Source organism: Microtus oregoni, unplaced genomic scaffold (assembly GCF_018167655.1).
Source record: "Microtus oregoni isolate MIOR12 unplaced genomic scaffold, Mior012 000013F_ref0000133, whole genome shotgun sequence".
In the NCBI taxonomy this organism is placed as follows: Eukaryota; Metazoa; Chordata; class Mammalia; order Rodentia; family Cricetidae; genus Microtus; species Microtus oregoni.
In genome coordinates this window covers 20,313,972-20,341,086 of record NW_024543072.1, presented here as the reverse complement: position 1 = coordinate 20,341,086, position 27,115 = coordinate 20,313,972, and the positions used below count along the sequence as shown (strand labels likewise).

Below are 27,115 nucleotides of genomic sequence, written 5' to 3'. Positions count from 1 at the left end.
CACTTTCCCATTTGACCCATAAGACATGGCATTTTCTGTACTACAGAGAAGAGATAACGAGGAGGAGCAATGAAACGGGTGAAAGCCGAGGTGGAGGAACAATGTATAATGTCTCCCATTTGTCTCCTTCGAAGCATGGCAGGCCCTGGGAAGCTGCTTACACCAACAGAGCAGATACACATCCCTAAGCATACGTTCAGCATGTACACACACAATACACATTGCTAAAAAAAGATAAATGCATCATACTGACCTTGGGGGGTTTAAATGGATAGTCTGGTGAAAAGGTGATGTCAAGAAAGAACACCCCTCCTTCATACACAGATCCTGGGGGCCCCAATATAGTTGACCTCCATTCATAGATGTTGTCTCCTTTGGGTCCAGCGCTGAAATAAGACACAGAAATGAAATGTGCTTACAAACTACATAAAGTTTGGAATTAAAAAATATATATATTTATGTAATAATAAATTGAGTAATTCCATAAAATATAGCAAAGTTAAGAGGTTAACTTTATCTCACATATTGCTCAGGTCAACATCATTGTTCTAGAAATGGAACATTCTGGTGTTACTTAATGCAACAGAGTTGAAGGTTCTGCCCGTAAGGCTCATAACCCAAACACCACGGAGCAAGTTTCCAAGGACACCAGCCTTGTATAAATATGAAATTACCTGTGAAGTCTTGAGAAGGGTGACGTAGCCCTGGGAGCCCACGACACAAATCTCCAAGTGAGAGGCTAATGCAGGGCAGCTGGTCACCCTCCCCTAAGCACGAAGAACTGAAAACAGGCACCACGATGCCAGAAACAGCCACATTCAGGAGATCCACCCTGCGACATGCCACCTCTCCCTCCTGCCCCCATCTCCTAGATGATAAGAAGTGACATTTTATTTCATGATTGTATTTGATGACATTGTCTCTGTTCCTACCTAGAATAAAAATTCTTTGGGGAGTAGACTTCCTTCTAAGTGCACATCTGTTGGACAATGACAGACTAACAGCTGAGCAGGTCATGTGACAACGCGTGGCCAACAGAAATCTGCATCTCTATCACATTCACTAAGGAGAATAAAGCCCGGGTAAAAATGAACAGCATTACTCGTCAGAAAGGCAGCATTCCCGGAGCTGGGTGTACTCAGTGGTACCGTGCTCCTGGTGCCCTGGGCCTGATCTCAGAGCCACTCTTTTCCCTGCCCAGGAGAAGTAGGAGAAACCCCAAATAACTCAAAACGTTATCCGGGATTGTCTCTGTGTTATCAGGCTATTATTTATAATAAAAATAACTATATAAATGTTGTAATATGAGCGGCGGGACTGTGTCCCCAGCACCCTGGCCGCCTGCTAGCTTATGCCCCGAAATAATTACACGGACACTGTATTCTTTTAAACACTGCTTGGCCCATTAGCTGTAGCCCTTACTGGCTAATTCTGATATCCCGATCAACCCATCTCTAATAAACTGTGTAGCACCTGTCTTACTGGGAAAGATTCAGCATGTCTGACCTGGTGGCTTGCTTCATCGCGTGCGTCTGCCCGGGAGAGGGGAGCATGGCCTCTGTCTGAGGCATCTTACCTCACTTCCTCTTCCTCCCAGCATTCTGTTCTGTTTACTCCTCCCACCTATGTTTTAACCTATGAGGCCAAGCAGTTTCTTTATTACTTAACCAATGACCTTCCTCCATCATATGAATGCTTAGGGATGATTTTACTCCGAAGTCACTGTAAAAATATTGATCAGAACCAAGATGAGACTACACAGTGACAAAACTTTCAGAGTAATTCACCTCACTAGCAAGAAAACATCATTCTGAGGTTACGGAGAAAGAGACTTCCTCCACTCTCTTTTCCTCCCCCTCCTCCTTCCCTCTTCCTTCCTTTCTTTCTCCCTTCCCTTCCTCCTTCCCCAACCCTCTTCCTTTTCTTCTGTGCAAAAATAAAATCTTTAGAGTCTGAATGGCAGTTCATGTTTATAAACTAAGAAATAATATCTAGATCATGTAAAACTGACCAAATCTTAGGGCCCAAACAGAAAATCTTATGAATTAATAGGAAAAAGACTAATAATCCACTAGAAAGACACAAATAGACATTTCTAAGAGACAGAAATAAAAATTAAAACACTTAGTTTTGTCAAAATTGGGAAAAATAACAATCCGACTGACAAAAGTAAATGCTAAACAAACAAAACTTGGCAGAGATAAGGACTTGGGAAAATCTGATTTCTACACACTGCAGATAAGGATGTTCAAATACATTGGAGAACACACCAGTCTTTATAAAGGAAGGAGGGAAATTCTGTACTTTGCAGTGCCATGGGTGGACAGGAAGGTGCTGAGCTCAGCAAAGGCAGGTGCTGGATGGCAAATGCTGAGATTTCTCCCCCGTATGTGCTAGCTACAACACTGGGATCTTAGCAGTGGAGAGTAGAACAGCTGCTCTGAGAGCTGGGTATGAAGACAGACTGGTTAGTGGGTATGAGCCAGGTAGATAAGGGTTTGGATGTGAGGGAGCCTAGCAAATTAAGTTCTATCACCAGAACTGTGTTTCCTGGTTGGGCAAAGAGCTAGTAAGGGATGCGAGGAAAGTGCAACTGTATCTTGGCAGCTGTGCCAGCCTTTTGTGCTTAGACATTGTTGATACTGCAGTAGGGTCTTCCTGCTGTACCAGGAACTAAGGCAGCAGGGCACGTTGCTAGTTGCCACACATGCATGCTAACGGGGGTGCCCTCAGAAGACTGTGGCTCCATTATCGTTTGCATTGTGTTTTAGACCCTCTCCCTCCTTCCCTCCACCCGTGGATCATTGGCAGAAAGACCCTAAGAGAGAGAAGCCACACATCACGATTTGGGAAAGAAGAAAGTCACTGTCGCCCATTAACATACCACCCATTTAAAAGTTGCAAACTTCCCTAAAATGCACAACATGGAATGATGTTCCTCCTTTGGTCAGCCCACTCCAGTTACTCCCTTGAGCACACTACTGCTTTGCTATGCTCTGCTCAGTAAACCTCCGCTTAAACTCTCCTTGCCTCTCAGCAGAATCATTCATTTGAGAAGGCAAGAACTCAGGAGAAAGCTTTTCTAGATAACATCTTTCAGGGGTGCAACTAAATAACAGGAGTCAGTTTTAATGTCCTGTGTCACATGAGGGCAACTACAGTATAGTTGACAAGAATTCATTAAATATTTCAAAATATCTAGTAGCAAACTTTTCTTCTAATGTTCCAAACACAAACAGACGGCTGATGTCTGAGGTAAAGGATACACCAGCTAGCGCTTTGATCCCTACACACATCTATATCAGAGCTGCGCTGTGCCTTGTTATATATCCAATGGCCACTTCAATTAAAAATAAAAACACATGTTAATTAAGAATGCAGACTTTGACTCAACTGAACACACCCTTGCCATAGAGCAGAACATCTGCACGCAAACCCACAGACGCAGTGGTGTATGCACATCAGAGGGTCGCTGTGACAGCCTTGGTGGTGTATCTATCTATACTCTAACTGGAAGCAAACAAACTTACCTAGAGGGAAGCCATGTGGTTGTGAGACTCTGCATATCAGCAGGAGCAGATTCTCAAGTTCAAAAGTCACCGGAGAACCCAGCAGGAAAGAGAATATATTGCTGACACAGCTATGGTGTAAAACAAGAAACTGAACAAGGAACGAGTTCAGAGGCATGGTTTCTTGGCGTTCTCCTATGTCTTAGTTACCTTTCTATTGCTGGGATTAAAATACCATGACCCTCATGGCTGGGAGCATGGCAGCTGCCATGGAACAGGAGAGTTAGCTGAGCGTTCACTCACATTCGTTCCACAAGTGAGAGGCAGAGAGAGCTAACTCTTGAACCTCAAAGCCTCACTACAGTAACAGGTCTCCCCCACAAGTCCATGCTTCCTTATCCTTCCCAAACAGTTCCACCAAGTAAGGAGCACATGTTCAAACACATGAGCCCATGGGGGATTCTCATTCAAACAACCACACTCTACTACACCACGCGTGGTGCTCTTAGGAGCAATGTTTGATAATCTAATCGTGTAGTGTCAAGTATGTTCATTTGTATGTATCAAATTTTATATAAAGAGAAAGTCTGAGAGTCAGTAAGGTGGCTCAGTAGGTAAAGATGCCTGATGACATGAATTTGATCCCCAGGAAGTGTACGATGGAGAGAACCCACTCCTGCAAGTTGTCCTCCGACTTTCAAATATGAACTAGGGCATGTGTATGTATACATATCCACACATCCGTGCACACAAAGTACAAATACAATAACATCAGGAAGTGGGAAAGTATGTTAAAAAGGCCATAAGATGCTATGTGAATTGAGAAGGTTCTGTGAACCTACTGTGCATTAAAAAAATGACCTAGTGTTCTACCCAGCTGTAAAGTTCATGAACTACAACGAGTGGCTTTGGCACAATGCCCCCAAGGGTACAATAGTGGCACTTCTTACGAGTAGCGAACAGCCATTTAATTAGACTTAAGGCCTGCTCAATAGCAGGGAATTCATGCCCGGTCCTATAAACCCAGCCAACCACCCATGGCGGGTGAGGTCGTGGGTCCTAGGAGAGCCTACATGGCTGCCACTGTCTTAAACCAGTCTAAGACTCCCAGCTGTAGTCTCTGCACCGACTCTGCTACTCACAGTAGCTCTCCCCGCTCATCAACAAAGCTGCTTCTGGCAGCAGCTGGAGACAATTACAGATGTCCATGACTGGTCAGAAAACAGATCAACCACCGATACACACATAATACCACGCCAACACCTAAGGCTCAGGGCGCATCACAGAAAGGGGAGATGGGAAGACTGTGAGATCAAGAGGCCATCTGCTGTAAATGGTGTCTACCATATATGATCGGAAGGGTACACCCATTAAATATAAAAAAAATATGACTGACTAAATAAGACCTGTACCATGACAACCCAAACTGACAAACAAGTGTGGATGGCGGGCATCTCACAAGGCCTGACCCACAGGCGAAGAGCTGCAGGCAATAAATGGCTGCTGGGAGAGGGAGAAGTTCTTTGATAGTTTATCTAGTCCCAATACATATACAGATGGCAACACTCAGAGACAGCAGGTTTTACACACACACACACACACACACACACACACACACACACACACAGAGTCATGAATTTGAGACTGGGGAGGGACAAGGAATTGGAAGGGTAAAGGAGGAGATGAAAAGGATGTAAACACAACATTGTCATAAAGCACTTGTCTACTAGCTATGAGGCTTTGAGCTCAGTTTCCCACAAAACAAAGAAATGAATCTATTTCAAAAGACATGGACTGTTAAGATGGACCTCAATTCACAAGTGACCATAAGAACAAGGGTTAAGGGGGATGGGGGAAGCGGAATCTGACAGATCCAGCAATGAAGATGAAGGCCCATTCAATTTTATTTCAAGTATTTGTTTTTTCTCTCTCTTTTCTCTTTTGTTTTTAGATTTATTTTTACTTTATGTGTGTGTCTTGCATGGAAGTATGTAAGTGTACCACATGTGTGCCTTGGTGTCTGTATAGGGCAGAGAGGACATCAGATTCCCTGGAACTGGAGGTACAGATGGTTGTGGTCAGCCACGTGGGTGCTGGGGAACTAACCCAGGTCCTTTGGAAGAGCAGCCAGTGCTTTTAGCCACTGGAACATCTCTTCAGCACCTCTCTCCCTCTCTCTCTCTCTCTCTCTCTCTCTCTCTCTCTCTCTCTCATAAAAAACACAGTTAACCTAATTCATTGCAAAAAGTGAGCCATGGGGTCACAACGATATTCTGCCTCATCCTCCCACTGGCTGAGCTGGCGGTGAGGCAGAGGACTGTGTCCCGTGCAGAAGACAAGGCTGCTTTCACAGCGCAGCCTCTCGCTGCCACATGAGCACACTCTTAGATGAGTAATGCACACACTTACACTCTGAGCTATAATTAAACCCACGATGAATAGAGGAGTTTACCATGAGGAAAAGCTTAAGGAGAGTAAATTATAGGTTCTGCTTACAACATTATCTCAAGGCAGATGAAAGTCAGTTAAAAAAAAACACACAGCGATGAAACTATGTACAAACACCTCTTCAAGTGTGAAGACGTAATTTCCAGGGATCACTCTGAGAAGTTTTAAGATAATCTTCCAGGAATGAAAACCATGGGTCAAGTAAGTTGTCCCAACACAGGGCCATCAAGAGGGACTCAGGAGTAGAAGACAGATACGTTAGCAAGAAGGGCACTGGCTCTGGACTATTTAAACTGAATTTCTGCTCACAGACTGTATCTGCCTTCCAATCAGAAAGCCAGATTTTATTGAAGTCAGCTGTGTATGCAGCTGAGGTTGGATTAAAATCAACACGGCTGATCTTATCACTTCGGGTTGCTCTATCTGGCCATGGTGTGTCTTTTAAAGTGCTCAGTCAGTAGGAACAAGCGGTCTGGAAAACAGACTTGGGTTTTAAACCTCATTCGCCCACTCACTCCTCAGACTGCACCTCAGCTGTCTGCTCCCCCAGCCACCTTAGGAAGCATTCGTGCACTACTTACAATCTTACAGTCAGGACAGTGGCACTGGAGTTACACAGGTCTCCACCCCACCCCCACGTGGCATGTTGCAGGTGAGAACGCCGGGAGCGAAACAGAGTCTTGAAGTGTGCTATACTCTACGGCAGCCACGTGCTACGGAGGGACTGACACATGATTAGGAGCAAGGGACAAATGCTGTAAATGCAGAGGGAAGTATATATTATTAATGAAGGCCATCGAGGGCAGTGGTTCTCAATTGTCCTAATGCTGTGACCCTTCAATACAGTTCCTTGTGCTATGGTGACCCCCCCCCCCATAAACTGTAATTTTGCTACTGCTATGAACTGTAATGTAAATCCCTGTGTTTTCCAGTGGTTTTAGGTGACCCCTGTGAAAGGGTTGTTTGATTCCCCCAAAGGAGTTGTGACCACAGCTTGAAAACCGCTGATCTAAGATATTACATGCTCAAATGGTAATATTTTACATCTGCTGGGCCAAATACATTATAAAGAACTTATGTGGTCTTAAAAGCTCAGAGTACAGTTTTGTTGCCCAGTGCTGTCCTGGGGGAGCTGTCCAGTAAAACTTGTGTGAGAACATGGGGTTCTGCCTCAGCTCATCCTTATCTGACTCGGCAGCCACTAGCCACATGTGGCCATTAAACACCCAGAGTGAGTGAGGCTGTGGGAGCAGAATGGGAATTACAACCTCATTTGGTCAGAAGGAATTTAAATCTAAACAGTTCCATGTGGCCAGCAGCTACTCTACTGGAGAGCCAGCGTTCAGAGCCTGGGCCAATCAAGAATAGCCAAAGTGGTTCTGAGTGTCACGGACTATTTACCTTGCACAAAGCAGACGGGTCTGTGTATTCTTCACCCAGATTGTGGGCGTGAGGAGTCATACTGGTGACTGGTTTGTAATCTCAGTGGCCACTCTTCCCTAAGCTGTCCTGCTGGCAGAGGACATCTGGAATACTGAGCTGCAGGAACGCACACGGACGGCTCTGCCCTCAGACGTACTCGCGTGAACTGTGGCCCTGTCAGTTAAAGCCTGCTGCGAGGATGAGTGAACACACAGAATGCCCGTGTTCTAGCTTCCTGCTCTGTATGACCAGCTGATTACGACATTAACCCCACTGAGTAGCGGAATTTTACCATAAGCTTGGGACATCCAGTCTGTAAGAGTCCAGTGAGGAAATGTCAGCTGATGTGGGAGTGTCATATATCAATCTGTTGATTTCATTGGTTAAGCAATAAAGAAACTGCTTGGCCCTGTGGGTGGAGTAAACAGAACAAAATGCTGGGAGGAAGAGGAAGTGAGGTCAGACTCCACAGCTCTCCTCTCGGGAGCAGACGCCTGAGAGAGACGCCATGCCCTGCTCCTGGGCAGACACACGCCATGAAGTTCCGACCCAGGATGGACTAGGCTAGAATCTTCCCGGTAAGACTGGTTCTCACAGATTATTAGAGATGGGTTGATCGGGATGTGAGAATTAGCCTGTAAGTGCTAGAGCTAAAGGGCCAAGCAGTGTTTAAATGAATACAGTTTGTGTGTTGTTATTTCGGAGCATAAGCTAGCCATGTAGGCAGCCGGAGTGCTGGGGACGCAGCCCCGCCGCCCCTATTACTACAGTCAGCTGCGGTTGTGGTGGTTGAGCATGGTGAACAACACACACATTCATAAATGCACTCAAAAATTAATTAGCTATAAAGTATAAGCAGGGTCTCAGACTCACAGGGCTAGGAGTGGAAAGTTTGAAAAGCCATGACAAAGATGGCGGTGATGGTCTCGTGACCCCACCATTGACACACATCTGGGTACAGCAGAACTTGTGACGTCATTACAGTGGACGACAGCTTGACACTTGGGAGACCTGATGTGTCAGCAGACGTAGTTGAACATCAGGATTTGTACGCATGGGGTCAGCAATGCTCCCCAAGTCTTTAGAAATCCAGAGCATGCTGCATAGCCAGTGGGAGTGCTAGTCACGTGTAACTAGCCAGGTGAATAACGCAGCTGGTTGCTGCCACTCTTCTCTTGTCCCGTTTCTGTCCTGACAGAAACCCCTCAGACACCAGAATTGGTGGATAACATCTCCCTGTGTACTTTAAATCCCCTTTAGATAACTTACAACACCTAGCACTATGCAAATGCTAGCAAACGGTGTACTGAATGTTTAGGGAACGTTGCTGGAAAAATGTTTCCTTTCCCTTTTTATTTCTGTGGTTTTGGGGATTGAACCCAGTACCTCACACGTACTATGTGAGTGTTCGGCCACTGAGACACAGTCCTCATCCTTCCAAGTGATACTCTGTAAGTCATGTACACTTAGGACACAAACAGAAGCCAAAGAACAGAACCAAATCTTACTCTGTGTATGTCTGTAAGTGTGCATCTGTCTGTATCTTTTTGTGTGCATATGTGTGTATATCTGTATGTGTGCATTTGTGAGTGTGCATGTCCATATGTATGCATCTGTGCACGTGCACATGTGTGTATGTCTGCATGTGTGCATCTGTGTATCTTGGTGTGTGCACATGTGTATGTCTGTATGTGTATATCTATGTGTGGGTATGTCTGTATGTGTGCATCTGTGTGCATTTTTGTGTATGCACATGTATGTCTGTATTGTGCATCTCTGTGTACCTTTTTGTGTGCACATGTATGTCTGTATTGTGCATTTATGTGTGTGTGTCCGTATGTGTGCATCTGAATGTGTGTGTATCTGTGCCATTAAAGTATAAATGGTTTGGAAAGCATGTGCTTCAACAGAAGCAAGCTTAGAACAGAACTTGGAGTCCACTGAGCCAGACAATCAGAGCACTTAAAATACAGAGTTGAGTACGTTTAAGCCTTCAGTTCCCTGGAAGGAATGACAAATGAGTACCCGGATGCTTTCGGCCTTCCTTCCTGTGCTGGCTAGTGTTCTGTCAACCTGACATGAGTTCGGGTCATTTGGAAAGAGGGGACCTCAACTGTGAACACACCTCCACCAGACTGGCCTGTGGGCATGTCTGTGGGTCATTCCCTTATGGATGATTGATGTAGGAGAGCCCAGGCCACTGTGGACATTGCCACCTCTGGGCAGATGTTCCCGAGTGGTCTAAGGAAGCAGGCTGAGTGAGTCCCAGGGAACTAGCCAATAAGCAGCACTCCTCCATGGCCTCTGCTTCACTTACTGCCTCTGGGCCCCTGCCTTGGGTTCCTGCCCGGCTTCCTTAGTGATGGAGAGACCTGAGAGCTAGCTTAAGAAGAATAACCCCTTCCGGTGTTCATCACAGCAATAGAAACCCTAACTAAGACACTCCTGTTCCCCAGTATACCCGCTGCAGCTCCTAGAGAAAAGGACCCAGGTCAGGAACAATTCTCAGCATGTGCAGAGGAAGGAACAGGAGGGTTATGTGGTGGGTGGATAGGAGGAATAAACAGGTAAATCCAAAACTTCTCCTCCCGGGAATTCAGGATTGGCAAAGTCTGGGGTTTTGTTCGAGGCTGTGCTCCTGGAAGGGAACCCCAGTCCCCTAACCCTACAGCAGGGACCCCTAGTGCAGTAACTGCATTGTTGCTGCTGTCACAGCTGGAGAGCAGAGCTCCAAGCCGCAGCTGCAGGTCTGGGAACCCGCCTTTAGTCCTATGCATGCATCCAGGGTACCAATCAGTCACTTCACTTTCAGAACCCCTTCCTTACTTTGTTTTCTCAGTCCAGCAGGAACTCAATGGGAGTCACTGCTCCTTTCCCCCTTCTTCCTAACACACACATGCACCTCTCCCCTAATCCCGCTGCCCTTTAACTCCATCACTAAGCTTTCTTACCAGGGTGAATGTCGGGAGAGGAAGAGGGACCCTGGTAGTGGCCGGCACACATGGGCACTCCACGGGGTCTGCTGGAGAATGAGGAACTTAAACCTCAGCAGGGCACTGGATTACCAGCACCGTACAAAAGGACAATGGCACGGGGTTTTGATCCTACTTAATGTGCTGGCTTTGTGGGAGCCTAGCCAGTTTGGATGTTCACCTTCCTAGATATGGACGGAGGGGGGAGGACCTAGGACTTACCACAGGGCAGGGTACCCGGACTGCTCTGTGGACTGGAGAGGGAGGGGGAGAGGAGTGGGGGGAGGGGGAGAAGGGTGGGAGGAGGGGGAGGGAAATGGGAGGCTGGGAGGAGGTGGAAACTTGTTTTTAAAATAAAATTAAAAAAAAAAAAAGTCATGCATCCGACTCCAGGTTGCCGGCCCTGAATCCTGGGACTGCCATGGCTCAGTGCAATTTATCAAACCACCTAGTGTCTCAGCCCTCTCCAGAGAGGCTCCATTTCAGTCGCAGGGGCATCAAGGCAGTGATACATGAAGCGCTCACAACAGTGCCTGGCCTGCCAGCAAGGCTACAAAGGTTTAGGCTCCTGCTGTGATGGGTGATGAGAGGGACCAGAGAGCTGAGTGGTTTGGAAATCCGCATCTCTCCTGACCCTGGGCAGGACACGGTGATAGAAGAGCTTCTGTTTACGGGTGCCAACCGCCCTCTGTGACCTGCCTCTCATACACCTGCCATACGGTGTCCTGCATGCTAAAGATCCCCTGGGCCTCTTCTCCTGTAGATGCTTACCTCACAAAAGTAATCAACGGATGTTTGGTACTGTCAGTCTCTGCTGACTGATAACTTACTAAAGAAAAGGCCTCCAGAATCCCCAAAGCAGACCACACAAATCTGAAGCAGAACTGACTTGGCACCTGGGAGCATCATGATGTAAGCATCAACACGGCAGAGTGACTGAGGGCTTAGGGTGTGGCGCTTGTTGGATGCGCAGAGCCAGAACCTACATTCTTAAGCTCTCTAGGTGACAGATGTGCAGGTGACTGTGTCCATGAGAGGGAACAGCACTGGTGGAGAGTCAAAGCAGGGAAGACAAAGTGAAACCGTGTGATCATCACTGACTGGGCCTCCTATGGCTCAGACACTTCACTTCCTCGACCTCAGTCTCGCTTTTCCTGTCTGTAAAAGAGAACACTGTGAAGGGGATCGTAAGAATTGGACTTTTAAATTTAATGGCTTAGGTTAATGAGTTAATTAATTTTGTATGTGGGTGCATGTATGTATGCCATGGCCCACATATGGAGGTCAGAAGAGTATTTGTGGGAGACAGTTCTGTCCATATGGGAGCCAAGATGAAACTCAGGTCACCATGTTTGGCTGCTCTTACCCTTTGAGCCATCCATCTGGTGCAGAACTGGATATTTTATATTAATATATTTACAGAACCAAGTGAAGATTTGGGGAACAATTTAGTTCTCTAAAAGCAGCATCTTACTATTAAAGTCTGTTCCTCCAAATAGTTGCTACTCAATATCATAGCTAAAACTAAGGGGTAAAGAAATGAAGAGGTTTAGCAACAGTGACCCAGTAAATGTTAGAACTGATTCCAACCAGGGGAAAAAAAAATTTTGTGTCTCTGGCACTAATAGCAATTCTCTGTGCGATGGTGCACAGGAAAAGTAAGAGTCTATGACCAAAAATGAGCTAAATGTAGCTCTTTACATTTTTGCTTAAGAGGCTAGAGCTGGCCAAAACAACAACCAAGTGGGCTAGAGGCACACTAGAGAAGCCACGGTCTGACGAAATATACGTCTTCACATCACCGAGACACTAGTAACTCAGCAATGCTCTCCACGACGGTCACTCCAGCAAGGGACTGGGACGTGTGCTTCATCTTCACCATTACAGCTCCCCAGGTGGGCTTTATTCTTAAGGGAGAGTGCCCCACTTCTCTTTAAACACGTGGAAACCTGGTTTCCCAGAGCTTTTCAGCGCCTTTCATGAAATCAGACTCTGTGCTTAAAAACCAACAAAACACTCCAATGCGCAGCTCTGATTTCCTACCCATTCCTTCTGCAGCCCACCGGCACTCAGGGTGGTCTGTGTGTTTGGAGAGAAGAGATTAAAGACAAAAACAGGATGGATGCCTGTGGGAGCAGGGCTTAGCATGGCCCCAAAGCGCTGCCACCCCACCTGGAAATGACTAAGAAAGCAGCTGCATGCATGGAAGACTTGGGGGTGGGGGTGGGGGAGAAGGGAGGAGGGAAACACAACCACTAAGCAGCTTACTCGCTGACATTATTCTCCGCAATTAAAGGAGCTACCCTGCACCCACCATTTGGGTCAGCATTTCCATCCAGCTTCTCCTTTGGAGTCCCCAACCCTCCTTGTTACATAGCCCTGAAGAGCGAGTTTTCCAAAGGAGGGGGGTGGCAAGGATGTGGGAACCGGGCGCTCCTCATAGCTCTCCTGACAGCTGTTCCCAATGACGTCATGCTACTATTCAACAGCTTGGTGGAGGGCTGCCCATTACTTTCTGGCGTTCCTGAGCAACCCTGCAGTCTGCCCTTGTAAAACATTTAGGGAAGTGACTTTTAGCACCCAGCTTGGTGATTTGGGATCTCCACAGTTCATTAGTCATGATATCGACATCAATTTTCTGTAGCAGCTATTGCTGCTTTTCAGACTGCAACCTCTGCCTTCTCTCTCTGTAGGCAAAACACACAGAGTCCACAGAAGGTTTGTTCTGAGAGCCAGCCACCGCTCTGTGAAAGTCTCAATTCCTGTCAAGGTGGGCTGTCTCTGAGAGACTGAGAAATAACTGCCCATGTCCATCTCACAGCGTGGGGTTGGAGGGGGTGCTGTGGGTTACCGATGCCAAGCAGGCTTAATCGATCCACTTCCCCAGCTGCACGTCTGCATCAGCCCCCAACAATAAAGTGCAGCTGAGGTTCCTAAAAGAAACAGACTGAGGGATGCATAATTAAAGCCACCTTCTCAGCCTCAGAAAGACCAACCCTGACCACCGGGGGAGCTTTAATTTGCGACTGAACCTAGCAGTTCAGTTAAAAGGCTAATTGTACTCAGCACCAATGGAACAAATGCTAGGTACCCAGGGTGGCCACTGTGCATGCACAATACGAAAAGCAATGCTTTGGAGAGCGCTAAGTGATCAGTTCAAAAGAAGTAGGGTAGTGGGATTCCCAGAAGAAAACCACCCTTTCAGGCGGGGCTCTCCTGCTCCATGCCGACCTGTGAATGGCCGCTCCGGACAGATGCAGGGGGACTGGCTGCAGCAGCCCTTGAAGGGCTAGACCTGAGACAAAGGGGTAGCACATGACAGGGCGGCCTTCCTTGATTCTGTGAGTGTGCAGCCAGCTGGGCTTCTTTGCTTTGATGGATTTAATTTTCCTTTGGGGAGGTCAATGCTCGAAAGCAAACCTGTTGTAATTCTGTGTTAAGATTACGGAAGGGCAGTGACAGAACATGTTAAAGCTCTGTCACTACCCGCATGATTTTTAAGCCGAGGAGTACTCCATTTATCGGAAGAGCCGGGAGCCTCCAATCACTGATCCAATCTCTCCGTGTTTACCTCCTTCCAAGACCTTCAGCAAAGCACAGGCTCATCCCCTGAAGCAAAGGGAAGCTTTCCACATGACTGAACATGAGTCACGGATGCTTAATTTTTTTTTTCCGCTAGGAAGTTTTTCTCTAAAGGTTGCTGACCCCTTTTGCCGCGGCCCCACACTGTCTCACCTGCGTCCTAGACAGGAGGATGTCAGTGCAGCCTGGGAAGTTAGGAAATCAAAGCTTTTTTCCTGCACTGAGCTGTTTTATGGTTTGTAAAATGAGTTTTGTTTTTTTGTTTTGAAATGCTTCCTTCAGTTCTCTGGCTCTTATCTGAATTTTGTGTACTAACCTGGAGATTAATAGCTGGCAGGAGATGACAGACTGGCCCTGTCTGCCACAGCCGGCCTTTCCAGACTGCAGTGCCTCAGGGCTGCACTGGCCTGCCTCACCTTCGTGTCCTGCAGCTGCACAGGAGTGAAGACACGGGAATGAGGGCACGTTCTGACTGAAGCTGTGAATTCACAGGGACCTCACAGCCCGAGGACTGAGTGAATACGTGAGTAACCAAATTTTCTTCTCCTTTGGGGATGCCCATCTTTAAAAATTAAAATTTGATTTCCAAGGTCCTAGACTTAAGGGCTAGGCTACAGTCCGGCTGGGTACAGTGTTAGAGAGCCTGCCTACATGGGCAATGCTCTGGGTAGATCCTCAGCACCAGGAAAGTTGATGGGAACAGTGCAAAGCCAGGGTTCTGGAGTGCTGGGCTCCAATTCCTTCATCATGCACCTTCTGTTACAATGGTATTTTTGTCATGGTCTCTAACTAACTAGAACCCGTACTTAATTGAAACTGCCTTTACTTTGGTTTAATGTTCTTTTTCTGTTCCCAGTTTCTACCCTAACTAGGAACCCGACTTGAGACTGCCTTTACTTTGGTCTAATGTTCTTTTTCTGTTCCCAGTTTCTATCCTAACTAGGAACCCGTACTTAATTGAGACTACCTTTATTTTTGTCTAATGTTCTTTTTCTGTTCCCAGCTTCCATTCGGGACACCACGATGCATAATGCAGCTGTCAGTCACAGTTCATTGCCAAAGTCACAAAGCCACAGAATGAGGCCACATAAAGATTTATTCTGCCTACGGTTCAAGGCCAAGGGCTAACGGTCATCTACCAGGGCTGTCCTTGTGAGCAGAATCATACTGTGGTGCAGGCAGCAGGGCATCGGCGAGGGCAAGGTGGCCATCAAATACCCAGCCCCATGGGATTTTGTAGCTGACCGACTTGCAGGGTGACCCACTGACTGATAAACCACGCCAGTGCCTCATCACTCACAAAAGCAGAGCCCCTCCTGGCTTAAGAGCCTTACCTGGTCCCAACTCACTCATCTCAGAATGCGGACTGACTTTAACAGGAGTTGTGGAGGGAAACATATTCAAGCCTAGAAGGAGACACGCTTCTTTAGAACTTAAGTTGAGAAATGGAACAATTAAGGAGAAGTTCTGTATTATCTTTCAAATTTCCTGCAGAGCTGAAGTTATTAGGAAATGAAATGCTATTTTAAGAAGTTCATAATGAGAATCTCAATATCTCCCTGGTTTCCTTTAATGAAAACACCTGTATGTTTAGCCTCAATAACATATTTAAAGTTTAAATGAATGTATATGATTATTCACCCATTTCTTTAGGTGGAGATTTCTCCCACATAATGTGAAATGTTTGACATTACTGTCATTGTAGCTAATGTTCAAACCTTCTACCCCTTCATATGTGAGCTACTTCTTCTTTTGTTTTGTTTTTTTGAGATAGCCCTAGCTGTCCTGGAACTAGCTCTTGTAGACCAGATTGGCCTCGACCTCATAGAAATCCACCTGCCTCCCGAGTGCTGGAATTAAAGGTGTGCACCAACCTGGCGATATGTGAGTTCTTAAGAATTATTAAGAGTCAAGAAAATGGACAGAGAATAGAGCTGACCGTTCCTGTAACTTTCTGTAACAGATGCACAGAATCAACCAAGGTTAGCAAAGCAGGTCCAGGATAATCACATTCCAGAGAGTTGTTAGAAATCTCTTCCCAGTGTCCTTAAAGTCCCTCTTCGCCTACACACTTGTGTGACAAAATGTGCCGATGAAGAGCAGTGCAGGATGGGAAGTGCTGAGAGTGGTGAGCTGTGGGAACCCTGGGAAAGAGCAGGAGTGGGTCAGCAGCAAGTGTGTGCAGGCTGTGCCTCTGACTTGGAAGAGAAAGGGGCGATGAACAGCAGGGAGGGAGGGAGGGAAGAAGGGAGAAGGGAAGAGAGGAAGGAAAAAGCACAGTAGGAGTAGAAACAGGAACATTAAAATGGGGCAGCACAGATTTATAACTTAGTACTGAAATTTTAAATGCTAGTAGAATCAAATTTTATCACCCACTTCAGTTTAAGCCTTGATGAACATAAAATGTACTTTGTTTAGATAACATTTAAAGTATATAAAGAAGAGGCATGGCCATCTGAAGCCAGTAGGGCTGCAGAGAAAAACAAAATTCCCTTGAAATGGCCGATTATAGAATTTTTATTTAAGTTTGTCAGAACAGGGGGATATCAGCTTCACATACATTTATGTAAGGAACACACAGAACCAGCTGAGAGATGTTGAAGTGATACAGAGCTCACCAGGCAATGGTTCTTTTTGGGGGGCAGGTAATGGGGGCTGCAAGACCAATTGCTCTCCACTCAAGAGTTAAAGAGTTCCGGCAGGGATTTTCTCTCAGGCACGTCACTGCCCACCCTCACTACAGAGCCCACCTCCCTGCCAGGAGAACTTTGTCCACACAGGCCGTGGTCACTCGGCATGTCATTGAGTGTGTGCACATGTACACGGCCTCCACTGGGTGACGGCCAGTTTCTGTTAAGAGAGAGCGGTGTCTTCACTAATTCAGGATAAAGTTCACTGTAATCCACTGGTGCACCTCACCCCCGGGAGTGGGAGAGAAAGGGTGGACCGGAGTACAAGACGCACAAACTATCAACTCACAATTTTATTATATTTAAGTGCAAACCTATGCTTTAATGTACACATCCTGCCCCTGGAATGTATGTTACAACCTGATAACATGGAGAAATCCTCAAAATGTGCGAAGTGAAAAGCACACGATGAATCTGGAAGGGAAAAGTAGTGCTGAGAGAGAGGTATGGGAGGAGCTGGGGAGGAGCCGATCAAAACACGTTATACCCATATGCAAAATTCTCAAATAGTAAGAACTTAAAAATATACTCATTCCAAGCTCTTTCTATGAGCTAGGCACCGCCCCAGGTGCTGCAGACTTAGTGGTAAACACCTCCATGGTTTTATTCACAGAGCATGTCCTCTGGAGAGGAGTAATGAACGCTGTATATATGCACATCAGTACATGTGAAAGCACTAGTGCACACATGTGTGAACACAAGTGTGCACACAGCTTTAGAGATACAGTGTGCACACATGTGTGAATACACGTGTGCACACAGCTTTAGAGATACAGCGTGCACACATGTGTGAATACACGTGTGCACACAGCTTTAGAGATACAGCGTGCACACATGTGTGAATACACGTGTGCACACAGCTTTAGAGATACAGGGGGAGGTGAGGGACGACAATGAACCAGAAAGTTGGTTATGGTGGTCATTCAAAAACAGTTATTAAGCTCACCAAGTAAAATCCTCTAAACCTTCCTATGTAAGGGCATTTAGGTATTAGTCTATGAAATTACTTCCAGAAGTTGCATGTTCCCATTAAAAATGAATCATACAAAAGCCGCTAAACTCCTGTCAGTGCCCAACGCAGGGCTTTGTCTGGGAAAACAGCTCGTGTACTCATGGCTGATTAAGGGTTTGCAAAATACCAGGAGAAATTCTGTCCTAATTTATGTAAAATTCTATTTTAAGCTGACAATTTATTCACTGAAAATACAATTATACTGTTTATGACCAGAGCATGTTAAGCACTCACAAAGCAATTTTTCAAACGACAATTTGGTTAATGGTTACGTCTCTTTAGTTCAGTGTAATAATGTAAAAACACAGACAAGAAAAAAAATTTTTTTAATAAAAAGGACAATAAGGAATTTAAATAAAACTTCCAGAGTTAAATCACCATGAGCACCAGGCAGTCAACATGGTGCTTCCGTGCCCCCATCCCCCATCCCAACCTGACCATGCCTCCAAGGTTCTGGATGCACGGGCCATGCATAACACACAGAATGGGAGTAACAGCTTATTAAACACAGCACAGTAAAGACAAAAGCATAGCATCTGGCTATGTTAAATTTACATGTGGGTCACTCCCTTTGAGTGGTGTTCGACTGCCTATGTCATAGGCTTCAGAATATCTAGTATAATAACTATGCTCACTGTCTGTCCACAGAGCTGAAAATACACAGAGGATGCTCAGGCTCTCACAACAGAACGAGTTCAAAGTCCACAGCAGCAAAGTCTGAGAAACAGGAGACAGTTCCTCGGTTTGGCTGACAGAAGGCAAAGCAATACTGATGAAAGAATTCTGGATTAAAGGAACAACAATCTACCTGGTACCTAAGCAATGCAGACAGGAGTGTTGAGGGGCGGATGTGCGTCCTACATGGAACTAACCAGACTCCCTATACTGAAAGGGAAAGGGAGCCTTGGGGGACTTTCCTGCTCTCCATGGATTGGTGTGACTCAGTTTCCCAACCCCAGTGACCAGCGACTTCCCTCATTTGAACTCTAGAAGCAGAGGTCACCAGGTCAAAGGGCTCAGCTGGGTACAGGCATATTACAAACTCTCCGATTTACTATGACTCTGTATGCAGGAAGGCCTACTGGTCTCAGACAGTCACTATGGTGCCAGCAATAGGTAAGGACCTGTGTTTTGAGTTATGAAACTATGATTTACGAGCATATTTCTCTTGGAATAACCTGGTGCCACGTAGAAATGTTACAGTGCAACTCCTGACTATGCCAGAAAAGATAAACTGGATAATGATGTCTCTGTTTGTTGTGACGGGCCTATTGCCAAGAGATGATTGGCAAATGTAATCTGCAGATTCATCTCATCGGTTTCAAAGGAGTCTCTTACTGGTCTTCCTGAAGAGTCCAGAAAAACCAGTGGAGACCCACTTCCCTTCCACAGCTGACCCTACTTAAAATGCAAACTGCAAACATGCATCCCACTGTGCTAGGCTTTGTGACCCAGGCGCAGCTAGTCTCCATCTGATCTCAGCATCCTGAAAGAAAGGCACTGCATTCTTCTTCCTGTGCACAGTGAGCAGTGCAGGTGTGAGTACAGCCCATGAGCAGTGCAGGTGTGAATACAGCCCATGAGCAGTGCAGGTGTGAATACAGACTGAGCAGTGCAGGTGTGAATGCAGCCCGTGAGCAGTGCAGGTGTGAATGCAGCCCGTGAGCAGTGCAGATGTGAATACAACCTGTGAGCAGTGCAGATATGAATACAGCCCGTGAGCAGTGCAGGTGTGAATACAGTCCGTGAGCAGTGCAGGTGTGAGTAGAGCCCATGAGCAGTTCAGCTGTGAATGCAGCCTGTGAGCAGTGCAGGTGTGAATACAGACTGAGCAGTGCAGGTGTGAATGCAGCCTGTGAGCAGTGCAGGTGTGAATGCAGCCTGTGAGCAGTGCAGGTGTGAATACAGACTGAGCAGTGCAGGTGTGAATGCAGCTTGTGAGCAGTGCAGGTGTGAGCAGTGCAGGTGTGAATACAGACTGAGCAGTGCAGGTGTGAATGCAGCCTGTGAGCAGTGCAGGTGTGAATGCAGCCTGTGAGCAGTGCAGGTGTGAATACAGACTGAGCAGTGCAGGTGTGAATACAGCCTGTGAGCAGTGCAGGTGTGAATACAGCCTGTGAGCAGTGCAGGTGTGAATACAGGCCAACAGTGAAGATCCAGGAGAGAAGACCTGAGAGAACAGGATACTCTTCTGGAGAATGTTCCTCAAAGACCTTAAGCAGAATGGGTTTAGAACAGTGGTTTTCAACCTTTGTGGGGTCAAATGACCCGGTCACAGGGGTTTGCCCAAGACCATTGGAAAACACAGATACTTAACATTCTGACTTATAACAGTATCAAAATTACAGTTATGAAATAGCAATGAAAATAATTTTATGGTTGAGGGGTCATGACAATTTAAGGAATTGTGTTAAAGGGCCGCAGCATTAGGAAGGTTAAGAACTACTGTGTTAGAACCAGAGCACAAGACATACTAGGTACCTGAACAGAAGCATCTAGATGGGACTGTTAAATCAACGTCAAAGGTAAGTATGATCAAATTATTTTTTAGACATCCATGAACTATAATGAAGTCCATTATCTGTATAATTAATATATGTTAAAACTATATAAATATCAAGAATGCTAGATAAGCACAGACTTTCATTATTTCAGGTGAGGAGGGTGCCCTGATTATAAACTAGAGAAAAATAATGGGACCAAAGATAATTGTCAGAAGACAGCTCCCAGCAAAGGGCCTATGGGAAGAGAACAGCAGATGTGCACCAGACAGGGGCCAGACACTGAGCAATGTGCCCAGCTCCACCCTGGAAGTCACTGGTGACAGAGCACGGGAGAGACCCTGAGAGGTAGGTGCACTGAGGAGGGCCATAGAGGGGACGCTGCACTCGGGAGCATGGAAGCAATACGTCCTGCTGGGCCTAGGAAGCCCACCTGCGACCACAGCACACAGGAAGCTAAGGCATAGACGCTATCAGTTAAAGCCAGCCTGGGCTACACAGTGAGTTCTGGACCAAACCACAACAGAGTGACATCCTGGGTCAAAACAAAAACAAAACAAAAAAGCAACACCGCCCCCCTCAGTAAAATAATCTCTGCCCCTCCACTGACAAGCACAAAGGTAGAGTTTGAAAGTGTGTCAACGGTGGCGCACACAGCAATAATGCCAATCAGAACTGCTGGCATGCCATCTAGAAAGAGGGCGCGGAGGCCGTGTCCTGCACTTACTGTCACCTACCTGATATTCAGGCCAGACACCTGTTCTTAGGCAACACTGAAGTTCATAAAAAACACCTTTTTATTCCACAGGTCTAAGAACATTCACACAATTAGGTAGGTTTTCGGGGAGAGCACTGGGTCCTTATCAGTAAGGAAGAGCGACAGTTCCTTTGTTCCACAGTGGCAAAGGTCTGAACTAAAGCCAAACAGGGTGCACAAACTTGCCCACAGGAAGAACCAGGCGTATGCTGTGTCCTGGGGATACACCAGTGTCAGACAAACCTGCACCTCACGTCCTGGGGGTACACTGTTATCACACAAACCTATACCTCACATCCTGGGGATACACTAGTATCAGACAAACCTGCACCTCACGTCCTGGGGGTATGCCTGTATCAGACAAACCTGCACCTCACATCCTGGGGGTACGCCTGTATCAGACAAACCTGCATCTCACGTCCTAGGGGTACGCCTGTATCAGAGGGACTTGCACCTCACGTCCTGGGAGTATACCGGTATCACAGATACCTGTACCTCACATCCTGGTGGTACACTGGTATCAGAGGGACCTGTAACTCACATCCTGGGGGTACACCTATATCAGAGAGATGTGTACCTCATGTCCTGGGGGTACACCGGTATCAGAGATACCTGCACCTCACATCCTGGGGGTACACCGGTATCAGAGATACCTGCACCTCACATCCTGGGGGCACACTGGTATCAGAGAGACCTGCACTTCACATCCTGGTGGTACACTGGTATCAGAGAGACCTGCACCTCACGTCCTGGGAGTACACTGGTATAAGAGGGACCTGTACTCTTGCAGAGTCTGAGAATTCAAGGCAGTGAGTGCTGTCTCTAGGGCTGGTGGGGTGGGGTGATGGCTACCTAGGTTTCAGAGAACAGCGAGAATGGCAGGAAAGGAAAAACCCAGCCAGGCAAGGATCAGTGGGGTGGGCGTGTGGGCAACTGCACCCTGTAATACGGAGTCCCAGAGTGACGTGGGGGCACATCAAGACAGTCTTTGCCATGCAACGTGAAGGCAGACATATCCTCAGGACAAAGGAACCTCTGACAAGTTGTAAAAGGAGTGACAAATTGGAACAGATGTTTATTTTAAAAAGATTGCTCCAACAGCAGGGAAGGCAGTGACAGTAGAGCACTGGAGGACTGAGAAGGCTTTCAGTGACCGCAGTGTGAGACGTCGGTGCCGGCGTGTGCCGCCCACCTGTCCGTCATACCAGCACCTGCAGGCCCGGAGAAGACAAGGGAATATTTTAGAGGAAGGGCCTGGAATTTGTGGGGCAGCTCTGTCGTCTTGATGGCTTCCCAGTGGGCAACTAGGTTTAGGCTCTAAAGCATCCATTAGTGGTCTCAGCGGTCCCTCTGTGGCCAGCTCTACCCCAGGAAAGACTAGAGGGAAGGGTGAGGGCTCTCTTCTTCTAGCTAACACACTACCTGTTCCTTCCTTCTGCTCCCTGCACACACACATACACACATGCACACACACATACCCCAGGCACAGTGGCCCAGCACAAACTCATCTTATGGTTGTTGATGGTTTGACTTCAACCTGTAAGACACAGAGGTATGTGGAGATGGCCAGCTTTAAAACAGCTGGTGTGGGCTGGAGAGATAGTTCAGTGGTTAAGAGCACTGCCTGCTCTTCCAGAGGTCCTGAGTTCAATTCCCAGCAACCACGTGGTGGCTCACAACTATCTGTAATGAGATCTGGTGTCCTCTTCTGGCATGCAGGAATGCATGCAGGCAGAACATGGTATACATAATAAATAAAACTTTTTTTTTTTTTTTTGGATTTTCGAGACAGGGTTTCTCCGTAGCTTTTGGTTCCTGGAACTAGCTCTTGTAGACCAGGCTGGTCTCGAACTCACAGAGATCCACCTGCCTCTGCCTCCCGAGAGCTGGGATTAAAGGCGTGTGCCGCCGCCACCAACCTGCTTAAATAAATAAATCTTAAACAAAACAAAACAGCTGCTGCAAGTGGACTTTGGTCTTCAAGGCTTGTTTCCCTGGTTTATTGGGGCATTTGCAGGAATGTGACCCCTACCACCATCTTTCAGGATTTTTCCCAATATTTGTATTTTTTTTTCACTCTAATTATTGTTGGAGATATAAAAGCTGTGGTTCTCAGTCATTCTAACAAAAAGGTGAAAACTCTAGAGATTTCAAAACACAGTCTTTGGAACTGCAGAGATTCATGGACACACAGCTGCATTTCCCATGCTCAAGCGGCAAGTGTTTATTTTGACTTCTGTGGAATGCTTTGTGTGAAGGGTAATAGGTTTAAAGCAAATACCACTGCTGGGGTGTAAATAAGAACTCCAAATCTCAGAGGGTGAACTGGCTCTCAGAAAAGAGTGTTGCAGGGACAAACTGGGACAAGAAAGTTAATTTCAAGTCCTGGAGTTCCATCAGGAGCTGTATAAAGAGCCCTCATGTTTCTGAGGCGTGGGAAGCGGCCGCAGGCGCGCTCTGCACGAGTCTGAAGCTGAGTGCTCCCAGGTCCGGCCTCCCCTTTAACATCTGCCAGACTGTCACTCGTGGCACCAGACATGGTGCTTCTTGTGTTGAACCATTTTCTAAGATCCAAAGTAAAATTTCAAATTAAATTACAGACTCAAAATCTCAGGAAAGATCAACCAAATTACATTTTCCCACTTAGCCTTATCTGTTCAAGATTCCAACTGCCATCAAGAGATGTTATGGATGGAAAATTTTAAAGAACATAATTTTAGGGGAAAAGAAAAACCCCAAACAAATCAAAACCTTAAGATCCAAACATAGCCGTCTGTAAAGAGCAGATAGGGCCCCACCGTGATTAAACCAAATACTCTGGTATATGCTGTGGTGAACCACATGCCCACGGAGACAGAGCTCCTGGACTGGCCCTGTATGTCCACTTGACCAAAGAAGATGGACGAGTCTGCAACCTTCTTAGGAGCAGAGAGCTTTTCCCTCCAGGGACACTGTGATCAGTGGGAGGACATTAGTATGCTGGGAATGGTAGCAAGCCAGGGAGGCAACGGCACAGCAGCAGCAACTCCAGACATATATACTGTCTGGCTTTAAGAGCTGCTGGAGGTTCTAAAGTGTGAGCTGGGCCTCCATACAGGTAAGCAAGACCTTCTCTGGAAACCTTCTAATCTGAGAGATAAGACCACGTTCAAGATGTGTGTGAAGACATGTCCTAAAAATGAACGTGTTTATTTTAGAAGGTAGAGGACCTCAAATACAAAACCCAAACCGGCATCAGACTTCATTTTTATCTTCAATAAGATAGACTCACTCATTAAAAAATGGGCAGATCAATGTTAATTCCCATGTAGTTTATTTAATCATGTATACTAGAAGGAGAAAGCAAACCCGATGTAGGCATGATGGAACAGACCTCAGTGAATCACCCATGAGCTTGATGGTCAACTCTGCTTTAGAAGTCATTATTGGGGCACTTGAGAACCTCTGTGTAGTATAGAGGTTCTTACTAGGCAGTGGTGAACATCCAACCCGGGGAAACAGGCCATAGTATCCAGCATACACTACAAAGGCGAAGTTGTAATGTGAACACCATATTCTACTGTGCTTATCTGTCCACTAGGGCCTTATTTAGCTTAGATAGATCCGTTTCTCTCTTCATAGTTACGACAACAGTTTCCTTTCGAACCTCCTCCTGAGCTTATGAACAATTTTCATGTCTTCCCTGTTATATTCCATCTGTAAGGTGCTCGATGCAGGTAGAGCCTGTTACGAACTGAACTCTGGGTGCCTATTGCCACACAAATTCCTATGCTGAAATCCCAGTCTCCAGTGCAGGGGGATTAGCATGAGGTACATCTTTGGGAGGCTGCAGTCCTAGGAAATGGAATCCCATGGGAAGGGACCTCAGACAGCACTGTCACCCTCAGGAGGTGGTCAGTAGCTATGACTAGTCCTCACTGGCACCTGAGAAGACTGGCAGCCTGCTCCTGAACTGACTTTCAGACTCTCCAGCTATGACAAATTTCTATTGTTGAGTCTACCAGCCACGGGGCTGTGTGATGTAGCCTGGACCTAGAAAGGGCTCAGAGGGATTCTGGTGATCAACAAGACCTTTGTCTTAAGCTGGACACTGAGGTGCGGACCTGTAGTTCCTGTTCCTCAGAGGCTGAGGTGGGAGGATTGTTTGTGTCTAAGGCTTTATGACCTGCCTGTGGGTAACACAGTGAGAGCTCATCTCAGAACACACACACACGCATTCTCTCTTTCCCTCCCTCCCTCCCTCCCTCCCTCCCTCCCTCCCTCCCTCCTTCCACAGGAGGCTGTGGAGATCCAATAATACTCCAAATACAGCAGGCATCAACACATCGTGTCCTAATGGGATCCCACCAGGCTGTGAGATGGATTTCATCATGCTCAATTTAGAGATCAGGGAAATCAAGGGATGTATATGACTGGCTCAAAACCATGCAGGCAGCGTGTGGGTTCACAGCTAGGCTTCTGGTGTCTGCTGTTTGCTCTGCTCTCCCGTCCCACTGCTCCACCATGTCACACCTGCTGGGGCATCCTGTCTGGAGTCATGAAGCGACAGCAGCAAACCTTGAACCCAGGTGTGACACCAAGGGTTACACTACTCTTCCTCTACCCTGGTGTGTTTCTGCTAACCCGTGCTTAGGTACCTCTGTCAACTAAGCAGACATCTAGGACTGCTTCTGAGTGACTATTCCCAGACCAAGTGACTCACTCTGTGGTGTGTTTGCTGGATTAGGGACCACTGGGCCATTTTCTCAGTGGGTCTGATTTAACACCATTTGTTCAGTTTTGGCACGATGCCACACAATTGTGAAGGATGTGGGAGGCCACATGGACTTCTCTTAGATCTTAAGCACCTTTTTTTTTTTTTTTTTTGGTTCGAGAAATAATCTTTAAATAGAAATAGAGAGAACACCCTGGTGAGTGGTGTGCTGTCAACCTCAAGGGCAAGGAAGACAGCAGCAGGGACAATTAAGAGGAAAGTAAGATGCAGGATCAGAATGGGGAGGGTGGGTCCACATTTGCTGAGTACCAAACTCCAGAGTGGTGTACATGAAGCAAGAGTAAGGAGGCTGTGGGAGCTGTGTATAAATAGGCTGCCCACAGTGAGGCTCCTGGTGCGCGCGTGTGAGCGTGTGTGTGTGTGTGCGTGCGTGCGTGTGTGCGTGTGCGTGTGTGCGCGTGCGTGCGTGTGAGCGTGTGTGTGTGTGCGCGCGTGTGAGCGTGTGTGTGTGTGCGCGCGTGTGAGCGTGTGTGTGTGTGCGTGCGTGCGTGTGTGTGAGCGTGTGTGTGTGTGCGTGTGCGTGTGAGCGTGTATGTGTGTGCGTGCGTGCGTGCGTGTGTGCGTGCGTGTGTGCGTGTGTGTGTGTGCGTGCGTGTGTGCGCGTGTGTGTGTGCGTGTGTGTGCGTGTGTGTGCGTGCGTGTGTGCGTGTGTGCGTGTGCGCGCGTGTGAGCGTGCGTGTGTGTGCGTGCGTGTGCGCGCGTGTGTGTGTGTGTGTGTATGTGTGTGCATGCGTGTGTGTGAGCGTGTATGTGCGTGCGTGCGTGTGTGTGTGTGCGTGCGTGTGAGCGTGTGTGTGTGTGCGCGCGTGTGAGCGTGTATGTGTGTGCGTGCGTGCGCGCGTGTGAGCGTGTTAGGGACAGAGGTTACATAAGCATGGTGATGTATCAACTACAGATTGCTGAAAAGAAAACTGATACCATGATCTGTTACTCTCTTTCCGAACTACAGAAGCCCCTTAGAACAACCCCCACCAAGTCTTATGGCAACACAGGAAGAATTATCAGGCCCATCACAATTTTTATAACCACGAAAGAGAAAGTAAATCCATCAGTATGCAAATCTAAGTCAGTTGGATTTCCAAACCCACATTATTTTTGGCAGTAGGTTGTTCTCAATTAAAACCACAAGATTAGGCAATGTAGAACTTTTCCAAAGAATAAATCTTAGTCCTTTATCTTATTATTTTTCAAAATCTCCAATGGGTAAAACAAATTTAAAAGATTAAAAGTTAAAATATATTGCATGAAAAAAATTTTCAATGGGAATTGATTTAAAAAAATTCTAAAGTCAAGAAAAGACACCTTTAAGTGTGAGGCCTCTCACGTGCCCACATGAAGAATATATACATAACTACATGTAATAAAGTTATATTACCTGATCATCAGCTACTTTTAAATCTTAAAGGAACACACACTTCGTACTCAACAGGCCATTAGTATTCTTCCTG

At 46.7% G+C, this 27,115-nt stretch overlaps 1 protein-coding gene across 1 annotated transcript in view; it reads right to left on the bottom strand.

Moving 5' to 3' along the window:
* The window catches only part of LOC121454870 (ubiquitin-conjugating enzyme E2 E2), a 280,300-nt gene that overhangs the window by 70,248 nt on the left and 182,937 nt on the right, over positions 1-27,115 (bottom strand). The window contains exon 4 of the mRNA XM_041662242.1: positions 254-386. Within this exon, the coding sequence (XP_041518176.1) occupies positions 254-386 (133 nt within the window). The remainder of the gene's footprint in view (positions 1-253; positions 387-27,115) is intronic.